The sequence below is a fragment of the Macrobrachium rosenbergii genome, chromosome 44 (genome assembly GCF_040412425.1).
Source record: "Macrobrachium rosenbergii isolate ZJJX-2024 chromosome 44, ASM4041242v1, whole genome shotgun sequence".
Taxonomy (NCBI): domain Eukaryota; kingdom Metazoa; phylum Arthropoda; class Malacostraca; order Decapoda; family Palaemonidae; genus Macrobrachium; species Macrobrachium rosenbergii.
In genome coordinates, this window is record NC_089784.1 from 23,303,004 (window position 1) to 23,315,503 (window position 12,500).

The following is a 12,500-nucleotide window of genomic DNA, read 5'->3' on the forward strand; positions in this document are numbered from 1 at the left end:
AGCACCTTCCTATCCTCACAGCAGCACAGCGAAGGATGGGAAGGATCTTATCGCCCCACACACACACACACACACACACAAACACACCTCCCAGTTTGTTCCTGACTCACCTGTTCTAGGTGAACGAAACGCTCAGAGTATCCATTTTGAATGATTCACCAAGTCCGATGAATTTCGTAGCTTTCCGTTTTCATTTGTCCCGTTTTTCGGCATGAATACTCATCGCTGTAGATATTAACCCTTCGCAATGTGTTATCTCTTATTTTCATAAAACAAGTAGAGGAACGATCGCGAGATGAAACGAGCGAAACATAAAAAGTCATTGGAAATTGTAGGAAAACTTCCCGCCGACATCCCGTATGCGGCTTAGACTCGGGTGTTTTCTGGGGATTGCCCAGAATGAAGCTGGGCTTGCCAAAATTCCGTAATAATGCATTTCCTTTGAGGAAAATATCTCTCTCTCTCTCTCTCTCTCTCTCTCTCTCTCTCTCTCTCTCTCTCTCTCTCTCTCTCATTACAGCGTGATAAAGCGGTTACACTGATGAAAGGTTTCTAAGGTCAGGCTCAATCGCTTCGTCTGTTCATCGAAGTTTGTGTCAGTGTCTTAAGTCAGTGTGAACACACAACGTTTAACCAAATTCTAACTATCGGCATTCACATCAAATAAATTCTAAGTAACGGTAATCACATCAAGTGAACTGTAACTAACGGTAGTCACGAGAATACAGGTGAAGCAAGTTCGGAAAATACCGGTGATGTCTACAGTATCAAGCTCATGGTTAGAGAAAATTTTTAGGCCTCTGGAAAGGTCACGTGACGAATGCTTAATTTCATTATCAGAAGTTATTTAGAAATAGCTTCCCATTGACGTCATGCCAGAGAGAGAATAGTGACCCACTGTTGACCTAAAAGTCTTTAAGGATGGTCGCCAGCCTCCAGCACTTATTCTTATACTCCAGCGGATGCTGGTACTCGTTTACAACAGGGTAGACGGATGGCCGATAAGCAGAGAGCGATATATATATATATATATATATATATATATATATATATATATATATATATATATATATATATATATATATATAATTTATATATATATATATATATATATATATATGTATATATATATATGTGTGTGTGTGTGTGGTGTAATGATATGCATATTATTTGTGTGCGTGGTGCTCATTGATACATTCTAATTTAAACTGCTGATTCATGAATGCACTCTTCATGCAAACACATTGAGCATTTCTCCTCTATTTTGCACAAACTCTCTCGCTTCATGAATATTAAACTCATTCCTCTACAATACAGGTACTTCCAGTCCAGCTCTCCATCCCTCTCCTCCCTCCAGACATTTCTAAATCATACACTATTTTCACTAACCTGTTATTATCCATTCTTTCATCATGGCCAAACCATCTCGAAACACACATTTTTACCAATTCTTATAATTACCTCTACATTCCTCATATTTCAGGTTTTCTTACTACACGAATGCCATACAATAATTCCATCTGCTTCAGCGGTTTTCCTTTTGATTTTTAGTCAACAGCTTCCACATCTTAATTTAAAATAATTAGAAATATTTCCAAACTATTTCACTAGTTTCTTTAGCTTCTCCTCACAATTCCCAGCCAACACTGTATCATCAGCAAATATCAACGACTACTTAGCATCCACGACCCATTTTTCCCACACCACAACTTTGGACCTTACATGAAAAGTTTTTTCTGACTTCGCGCATCATTCCGTCCATGCAGATATTATCCAGCTATGGAGATATAACACACGCACCACAACCATTTGTACACTAATCTGGCTAGGTGCAACCATTTAGGAAGAGAAGGGGGTTTGCTCACTAACCATCTATCTATCTATCTAATTCAGAAAGATTTCTTGCTGTCCAAGAGACCTTTTGATAATGGTCCTTATGCGTGATCAATACCTTAGCAAAACATCATTGGAGGGGTAGGTAGAGCTTTCGGCTAGCACGCTGTTGGCCCAGGGTTCGACTCTCCGAGCGGCCAATGAAGAATTAGAGGAATTTATTTCTGGTGATAGAAATTCATTTCTCGTCATAATGTGGTTCGGATTCCACAATAAGCTGTAGGTCCCATTGCTAGGTAACCAGTTGGTTATTAACCACGTAAAATAAATCTAATCCTTCGGGCCAGCCCTAGGAGAGCTGTTAACCAGCTCAGTGGTCTGGTTAAACTAAGATATACTTAACTTTTCAGTACCTTAGCAACATCGAAATCTAAGCAGAAGCTTCGTTCTGCGCGGTTCACTCCTTCGGCCCCTTCTGGGAAAGTGAGACCCCAGTCGATGTTAACTGGTCTGGGGAAGGTTGCAAAGACAGCCGAGATGACTTTGTTTCCTCACATGCTTGTGTATCATGTTACTTCATGAACTCGGTGCTTGGAATGTATATAGCATGAAACAGTCTTTTTTTGTTAAATGTGATATGTTTCGCAAAACAGTCTATGATTCACATTCCACTGAGCTTCAGGAACTTATAGGCATTCGAACAGAGTATTTATTATCCAGCTTAATATGTATGTGTGTATATACTGTATATCTATATACAGACATACATACATATATATCTGTATATATATGTATATATATATATATATATATATATATATATATATATATATATATATATATATATATATATATATATATATATATATATATATATATATATATATATATATATATAGAGAGAGAGAGAGAGAGAGAGAGAGAGAGAGAGAGAGATGCACACATTCACACACACACACACACACACACACACACACACATATACATATATATATATATATATATATATATATATATATATATATATATATATGTATGTATGTGTGTGTGTTCTTCCTAATTGCAATTTGCATCTTCTGAATGACCAACTATTGTTACCAAGTGGTACATCCATTTTTTACATCAAGTTCAGAACTGATAACCAGATGCTTGAGTCACACGATAGCAATTAAGACGCAAATGAAAATGTTGTAGGAAACTCCATTTTTTACTCTCGAATAATGAACACTAATATATTCCAGCAGAGAAAATACCACGTTAATGTTGGTTGTTATAAAACTAGTTCATTCTTTAGCTTATTAATTACTAAACATAACACCATATCACAACTATGGGTTGCCCTAAAGCATAATGCCAGCTAATCTGAAACCAGTTGACCTTACTTCTATAATGCATATGTTTTTGCGGGCGTTATGGTATACCTAAGGCGCAAAGAACTCTGGAAGCTTACCATTACCAAGGTCTTCAGACCTTGACCGTTACTGCGCGTGATCCTAAGTGTGCTTTCGTTGACGATCTCGAGGTCGTTGCGAGAACCTTTTGTAGGCGAAGACTACAAATGTGCACATCTTGCATAACTGAGGACATTTAGTGATATTCCAGGGTATGAAAATACGTCAAGAGGTCATATGTTAATCGCCTTCACTGAATATTATATCTTTACTCTTGCCCTTTATTTTCGATTAGCCGAGGTGGCTGATGCTTGAGTGTCCTTCTTGCTGGCGAACCTAAATCTTACAATATGAATCTTAGAAACCTTGGACAGGCAGAAAGATGAGAATTTCAGAAAACTTTTAATTTTTCTCTTTTAAGAAGAAAAGGATCACAGGCAATTTCTTGCACTCTATTGTGTAGGACTTAATCGCTTTGTTAAAATGGTCCGACTTTCACAGGGCCGAAGTTAATTATCTAAACTGACTCTAGAATACAGAATGCGCAATGAAACTAGACTAGACTATGTAATGAAACATGAAGTATATCGATACAAGCGAAGACAAAAGTAGTATGCTATTATAATGAGACATACTGCGCAGATGACGTAGAAGAACTGAAAGATATTTAAAGAATAATAACTGTGTCGGAAATAAATAGTTTAGGAGTAGCTATTAACAACATAAAAACTGCTTTCAAAAGCTGAAAAAAATTTCTTTGGACAAGGGACACTATAATTTCAAATACAAATAAAGCAGCAATCGCGAGCCGTTACATAGGTGATACACTACTGTTACTACTGTTCCTGTCAGGCGCAAACATTTGGAAACTTTGAGTCCATAAGTTCCATAGCTCCATGAACCTTAAATTAACATAAAGACATATGACATGAGGGATAAACATTGTGTGAGCTCAAGACTCGGTATTTGCGGTGTATTTGTGATCAGTCCAGCCAAGTACACTTGCCCAGCTTGCAGTGCGAAGACGTGTTGTCTGGCCTGCATCAAAGCCCACAAGAACGATGCAAATTGTGACGGGAGAGGAAGTAAAACTGCACTGGTTCACAAAGAGGATAATGTTATGTTCAACCTCACTTTACTCAGTGATTACAGGTAAGTCCTGCCAAAATTCTTGACTTGGTCTAGACTAGGGAAATGTAGGGTTTACTAACCAAGGGTAGACTATAATGGCCTACCCAAGCTCCCGGATGGAGTTGTATTTTAATTTTAAGCCTGCAATCATATATAATGTATGTGATATGCTCATTAAATTTGTTTGTATTTACAGGCCAATAGAAGAATAGTCTGGCCTCATATAGGCCTAAACCTTTTTTTAACATACTGCTAATATAGCATAGGTAGCAGGTCTACAACTAGGCCTACAAGGTTACATCATCATCTACAACAGAAACCAGCCATTTATGCCAATTTTTCTCCATTTCATCTGGAAAAGACTCTTTCCAGGCATTCTGCAAACTTTCCCAGGACCATATGAACACATGCAAGATCTTTGGTTTCCATTTGATCCCAATCAATTAGGCTTTCTAATCTTACTTTCCAAAGCTAACCTGAAGTCTTGCTTATACGCCCCTTGAGAGTCTGATGACATCGTGAGATTCATGCAGATATCAACCCTTGAGATACTAATGACTGCAAATAATGTTATCCATTGTTAATATCAGACTATGATTTGCTAGTTGTATTTTTCTTTTTGCATTTCATTTTTGAACAAACAACAAGAAGGTAACAGTATTAAGTTTCCGAATGACCCCCTAAATATCATTATATCATAAAATATAAATTGACTGTGAATACTAAAAAAAAAATTGCTATGCCCATAGGCCGTGAGAGAGTGATTAGCCACCGATGTGGGACCTCCATTGAATCTCAAAGGGTAAATATTTTCATATCCAGACATACTTAGATGGCCCCTTACCTAGCTGGGGTTTTGCCCCCTAACCCCTATAAACTCTGCCCATCATTCTGCAAACCTACTGTACTTGGTATGGCATTGGCTTCCTCCTTGGTTAACACAAAACTATCCTAACTAGAGGTTCTTAATTTAGCCTAACCTAATGTTACTAACATGCCTCCCTAACCATGGGTTTTCCCAAGGACTCCACAATACATGTTCATTCAGTTTGAGTGGCTGTTGGATTTTCTGAATTGCGGGCATAAGAGGGTGCTTACTTGGGTGGATGGTATATAAGAACTAATGATAGGAAAGTTAGGCATGAAGTTGGTAAACACAACTGATTAATTCTAAGAATTCACATGCTGTTAACCTGTAAGGGATGGGCTAAATATATATCAAGCACACCCCCAGACCGGGCAGACTTTAAGGTTGGCCAATTTAAGAAAAAACACATCAATGGAAAGAGAAAGATATGCTAATGCACATGGTGTAAGAAAAAGATTCTAAAAATTTTCCCCTACCTTCCACGGAAAGCTGAAAGTGACTACAACCCTGTGTGGGGCTTCTTTTACAAGACGCTAGTAAAAATATGTTAATTTACCAAGTTATGCATGTTTTTTCTAATGATTTATTGTATTTTCTTTTGTAAGATTATTATTACTAAAATCAATAACAAATTCTGAGTATATTTGTTGCAAGATATTTACAAGATTTACTGAGATGGGGAGATGCAGTAACTTTTTGTGAGGTATACTGTACATGTTTTATCTAATATTTCTTTGCACTTTTCTTTGCAAAATTACAATTATAGCTGACGTACTACCAACAGCAATCCATGGGTATATTTATGAGCAAATAAATAAAAAGACGTCCTGCAGCTGCAGAGAGGCAATACATTCCCCTCTGAAATCTCCAGGCTTACTGATCGATGTCTCTCCCGTGCTAAGCTATATAGTTGCCATAAGTCATTTATCAAAGTGCTATGAACATCTTTCCCGCTAAATTCATCCAAACCGAATGGCACATAATATTAATACTCATGTGAGTTATCCCATCCATCACTCAAAAAACCTGTTGTAGATACTCGTATGATGTTTCCCATCCATTAAGGGGTAAACCATTGAATGGATTAAACTCCTCACACTTGAGTAAGAACACTTGTAATGCTCTTTTTCAGGTCTACTTGCATTTACTGTATGCTGATATTTAAGCTGAATGATGGATTACAAGGCATTTGGATGTACGCCAAAGCATTCCTGTTGGTTGGCTTTAAAAAGAAATAGATTTATGACATGACCCAGGTTGACCAGTGGATGTGACTGGTTAGATTTAAATGCTCAAGTACCCATCCATTGAGAGATTGGCATACTGTGACCTGCATTCACATTATAAAGGAAATTAGGAAAAATTACTATGTATATGGACATTTTCCTGAATCCCATAGTTGGTGTTAATGAAATAGAGAATATTTTCTGGAGAGCAATATTTGAATGGGTGAGTATGTCCCCCACTGTGACCCCACCCCATTCTTCTACAGAGTAGGGGAGGTCAGCCTATGCTAAGACATTTATATTCTATTTGAGAAATGTTACACATGAATAGTTACCAAGATATTTGTAGGATGCAGAAGTTATAACTAATTTAGAAAATATACAGTATATATGCTATTATATATACAGTAATGTATTGCAACATATACCATTAACCAGTGTCTAAGGTTTTTTCATATATTTTTGTAACATGATGTGTGTTATGATTTGTTTCATGTTATGTCTGCTTAATGGCATTAATTTCATAATATTTTTGGACTCATTGGCGATAGTCTCACCATTTTCAGATAACATTTCCTGCCTGCTGCATATGAGGATATTTGAAGATTCTTGAAGAATCTTAACGCTGTGTCTTTGCAATTTTTTTTTTTTTTTCTGTTTACAAAGTGGTCATGCCATCAGTGAAATGTTCTTTATGTAAAAAAGGCCGTTAATCTGGAAAAGTGCTATGCTGTACTAGGAGGCGTACAGATTCTTAATGCAGTGATTGCATAAAAAATAAGTGATTTTAAATGTCAAATACTGTACAGTCTTTTCAATAATCACTGACGTCATTTTGCCAAAAATGACATTTTAGGCAGTCATCCTTCGTGTCTAATCGTAATGGTAAACCGTATTTGGTGGATCAGGCTAGGTTTGGTGGGGTGAGGGACTGGATAGGGCTGCCCATTCCCTTTGGGAAGGGCTGTGAAGTGGATGGTAAGAAACCAAGGTATGTAAATAAATTGGAAAAGTGGGGATGTTGGATGAGAGAAAGCCAAGACTGAGTGAGGCTGAAGTATAAGTTAAAAGTAGCTAGATTAACAAAGTTTTACTGAATTTACTTAGAAATTCTGTTGCATTAAAAGAAGTTCTCAGAGTACTGTATATTCTGAAACGACATAAGATAGTGGCAAAACTTTTACAGTATAATTATGTTAAATTTAATTTTTTTTTTTATAATTTTGATTTACCTAAAACCATAAAATCGATTGTCTTATGCTATGTTTGTAGAGTCCTTGAAAAGATTGACCACAAATTAGATGACAATCATTGTCACCCATGAAGACGTCATATCATGGTGAGTCATGGTGAAGGACAGTTATTGCCTCATGCTGTTGCCCATTTGAAAAATCAAAGAGATACCAGGTCAGAGAGCTTATGCCAGCTAGAGATAGAGATCTTATTGTGGCAGAGGAGAGCAATGTTCATTTAGTAGCAAGATTTATCTTTGGAATTTAAAACTTCGTTATGAACTCCCTCAACGGAAGGAGACAATTCCTCTCTGCTGAAAGGTTTTTACATCTGGAGATCTGTAGTGTTGTGGAATCTTTGAAGGATTCCTTTCGTAGACCTGTTGTCAATGTACCTCAACAAGAAGGTGACAAACTATAGCTCAAGGTACTCGGTTTTATCATCTTAGAATTGTTTTAAGGCCAGATGGAGTTTTATCTTGGCTACAACTAAAATGTAGAATAGTTTGCCTAGTGCAGATATGGAATCTGATCTCCAAAGGTTAAAGTGAGGAGGAAATTCATTCCTGCTCTCTGCTGACATCTCCTGAATTCAGGTGCATTGGTGTTTTATTTTCTATTCTCTCAAATTTATTTATATACTACCTTTTCCTATAAATTGGCTCTCTCTGTGGACTGATTTCCCTAATTTGCAGGTATACCTGTACAGATCTACCTGCATAGGCATACTTCACCATTAACAATACAGTTTTTGTACTCAGTTCTCTTTAGCAGCCAAGGCGTCAGCAGAAGATGCTCTTGTGGCAATAATTGGCTTACTAATAGCAAAAAAAACTAATGAATGCCTGTAAAAGACGTCCAGTGAAGAAGTAGCTGTTGTTCATTGTTAACGTACGATGTTAATGAAAACCATAATAATGTACTATTGTTTTATTTTGAATACTATTTTGTTTTCATTATAAAACTGAATACCATAGATGATGCATAATTACAAATACACAAAAAAGCCTATGCTTGTTTCACATTACTTTGTTATAATGAATATATATTCTTATTTAAAAACTGACCAGCACATGTGGTTTATAATCATGAATAAACATGCATGGACATACAAAAACACCCTTTGTCAGGAGCAGAATCAGTCTCCTTTAGGTTTTAGACTAATTTTCAGAATACAGCTTTTTTAAATGTTATGATAGTCTTTGAAGTGAGATCGCATCACAGAAGCATTGTTTTATATGGAACCTAAGGTACAAACAATCAAGAAAACAGTGGAGTCTAAGTACCAGTGAAATGAGGGAGTTCTTTGTTTTTTAAATAAATAAAATTAATAAATTCCAGAATCTGCATGTGTTGATGTAAGAAGTGAGAGTGGTACCCTGGCTAGAAATGGCTTGTGTAAGACACAGAGAACACAGATGTTTCAAGCCTGTCATTTCTCCTGCCAGTTTTACACACCTCAGCCACAGGTTGGAAGACCAGGAAGTGCTTCACGAAGTAAGCTGTGATAATTATGTCTTTTGCAAAACTAGATTTTGTTTTGCAAAAATGAATCTCTGAAAGCAAAGAATCTGAACTGATTCCTTATTACCACCTCTAATTCATTTTCCACTTATTCAGGAAGCTTTAGTCAATTATCTTTGTAATGTACAACATCTCTCCCTTAAACAACAACTTAAGACAAAGCACGGGGTTATCTTACAGCCAACAGAAATTTAGATAATTTCTTGACAAGTCTCATTATTGTTTTTTTTGTTTTCAGATAATCATTTTGAAGACAGAAATAACCACTGTGGAGTCTTGGAAAGATAGAAACCATGCCAAACTATGCCCCAAACGAGATGACTGCTGAAGAATGTGCCAGTTTTGTGAGGATTCTCGACCATTGCAGTCAATAATGAACCCTGAATTCGGTAAGTCTCTCTCTCTCTCTCTCTCTCTCTCTCTCTCTCTCTCTCTCTCTCTCTCTCTCTCTCTCTCTCTCTCTCTCTCTCTCTCTCTCTCTCTAGACATTAATATTTTTTATATACCTGTCTTGAAATACTTGATCATGATATAAAAATCCAGCTAGTACTAGATATATCAGTAGAAAAGTTATCAATTTAATAAATGAAATTCTTTCACACTAGACAGGATTCATGTCACACTCATAGAGTCCCTCACTTTAATTTGAATTTTTTAGCATAAAATGATAAAGCAAGTCTTTTTACTTATAAGAGATTTAGCTTTCCAATAAGCAAACTCTTCATCCTGACTGATATGTAGCCATGATAATATGTTCATTTTAGCAAAAGCAGTTTCTTTATCATTTTAAAACATTTCTTTCACAAGAAGTTAGATAATCTTGTTATTCTTGATAATTCTTCTATATCAAATGAGATACAATTTTCGCAATGTGCAATTTACTGTGCGTTACTCCATTAACAAAAGAACTGAACTCTACTTTGAAGAGACTATCATTAATGATAAATTATTGCTTGTTGTCTTCCAGTAAATGAGCTCCTTGCAGTAATAATGAGTGGAAATAACACTATCCAAATGATGTCAGTCAGACATGTTGATAAATTTTAAAATATCCTCCTTTCAAGTAGATTGCAGCCATCTAATATGGAGTCATCCTCATAAGAATTTTTCTTTTTATGGTAATTACCCCTTTTGGCTGTGAATATTCGACTTCTTCCTGGTCCTTTTGTTTAACTTTTTGCTGATCTTACCATAATCCTTCCAAAATCTTTCTGAAATTTTGGTATTGATATTTTGAAAACATCACAAACTTTATGGATAAAATTACGTGTGTCACTCACAGTGTTGTCAATAGGACATTTTAGGTAAACAAGTGAATAACTGTTTCCTTCCTTTAAGTCACTTATACATTATAGTATATTATTGCATTTTTTGCCCCAACAAGTACCACCACAGTATTCAATATAAAAAGAGTCATGTACTGTTGCTGTACATAGCAGGTTCTTTAATTCCTCATTTAGTAGAAAGGGCTACAAGTAATACAATATATGAGGACTTTATAGATAGGACTACCGAGACATTGCCATCTGTTTTCTAGCAATTCAGCTAAATAATGTCTTTATTTTAAGAAAAATAGTCTCTATCAAACTTGCAGAAGTTGAATAAGTTTCCAAAAATAAATGACATTTTAAGTTTGGTCCTTGTCACCATCATCACAGGAATGGCTGGACCTGCAACAGGAGAGAACACCATTTGTGGAGCCACAGTTATCCATCCACAGTATCTGGTGATGGCAGCCCACTGTGCCTTAGATCCAACACGACTGTGAGTCCATTTATTATTATCATTTTATTTTTATTTACGTTGACTAATGTACATGTTACAGCATAGCACAATTACTGTAATGTTTGGGGATTGATGGTAAGGATGCCTTTAATGTGCAGTTATTTAAATGTCATGAGCCATGTCATTGTTTTTAATATATTGACCCTATGGGCTAAACATAATGAGGTCATTACATTTTGTAAAGAGAAGAAACCTATAATTTAGCTGGTTGGAAACTCCAAATTTACCTGGTATTCCAAAATATAGAACTAGTGCAGGTTAGATAACTCCAATGTTGCTTTCTGAATACTAGATGGCATATAACTTAGTCAAGGCTTCTATCCCACAGCTCTAAGACTGCATGTTCATTGAATCTTACACCAGAGGGAAGATTTTCTTAGCAATTTATTAGGCACTAAGTCATTTTACTGTTTTCACAATGGTGAAAACTAAACATCTGCATAGTGTTATACCGTGTTGTATGTCATTTATAACACTAATGCTGTGGTCCAAGAGAAGATCTTTTTTTCAATGTCAAAATGAAGTAAAAAATATCTTGTCATAATTCAGCTTTTGCAGAATGCCTTTTTTTTATGATCAAGCTTCCCTCTCTCTTTTTCACTATTATTGTCATGGATTGCAGTGTTTGTGTAGCTCAGTGTTAGTTTATTGCATTCATTTCATTTACACTAGTTAATTGGATCCAAATAGTCCCAAAATGTTTTTGAGAAGAAGGAAGCTGAATAATGATATTGGTCTGTTCTTGCAGAGTGAGGTCAGTGAAATTAGGAAAACTCAATTTGTCTAAGCACAATGAAACCAATTCCCACCCAGTGCTGTGGAAGTGATCACCATCCACCCAGATTTCGAGTAAGTATGAAAGTTGGAGATCAGTAACAAACTTCAGAAAAATTTAATGAGGAAATAACATCCAGAATTCAGATGGGAAAGCTGCTAGCTTTACTGTTATTGTAGTATCAGCAGAACATTTATACAGCAGGGGTTTTATGATGACTACAGAAAGTCTGGGAAATAGTAGTGCTTCTCATGGATATACCTAATGTATAAGAACTAAATAGCATGATACTTTATACAGTATGTCAGACTACTTAAAGAAGAAAGTCTCATTGGTGTGTTTCTATATTTTCTTTCTCTTTCCTTCCAGTCAAGTCCCAGTCTCATGCAAATAGACAACAACGTTGCTCTCATCAAGACTGGGAGGGATATAGAATTTAATGCGTTTGTGTCACTCCAGAACAACCACCCTCCTTCCCAATGAAGTCATCTCAGCTTCCAGATTTGGTCAATTCACTGCAAGTAAGTTCAAGGACAGTAGTAAATGTTTTAGTGACTAGACTACATATAATTGATTGCTGTAGACAAAATGTATATTTCAGTTATATACAGTGTTCCCCCACTTTTTGTGGGGATAGGTTCCAGAAACCATAACAGAAATGCAAAATCTCAAAAATCGCTTATAACTGCCAAATACCCTGTACCCCTTGAACTAAGATGCTTATAACATCTTATT

The 12,500-nt window shown here is 36.1% G+C and overlaps 2 protein-coding genes across 5 annotated transcripts in view; one reads left to right on the forward strand and one right to left on the reverse strand.

Moving 5' to 3' along the window:
* The window catches only part of LOC136829414 (trypsin-1-like), a 15,033-nt gene extending 14,922 nt beyond the window's left edge, over positions 1–111 (reverse strand). For 2 of the 3 annotated variants that reach the window (XM_067087967.1, XM_067087965.1), the window contains exon 1: positions 1–111. This exon is cut by the window's left edge and continues 28 nt beyond it. The gene's annotated coding sequence lies outside the window, so the exon portion shown is untranslated. The other variant, XM_067087966.1, reaches the window with a different exon arrangement.
* A 3,894-nt stretch (positions 112–4,005) lies between these two features.
* Positions 4,006–12,500, forward strand: part of LOC136829419 (uncharacterized) — a 195,235-nt gene continuing 186,740 nt past the window's right edge. Inside the window, exons 1-5 of one of the 2 annotated variants that reach the window (XR_010850376.1) lie at positions 4,006–4,376; positions 9,444–9,594; positions 10,864–10,969; positions 11,739–11,839; positions 12,135–12,286. Coding sequence is in view for 1 of the 2 variants with exons in the window: in XM_067087974.1 (XP_066944075.1) it covers positions 12,205–12,286 (82 nt within the window). In the remaining variant the exon portion in view is untranslated. Of the gene's footprint in view, positions 4,377–9,022; positions 9,179–9,443; positions 9,595–10,863; positions 10,970–11,738; positions 11,840–12,134; positions 12,287–12,500 lie in introns of those variants that run through there. The other variant, XM_067087974.1, reaches the window with a different exon arrangement.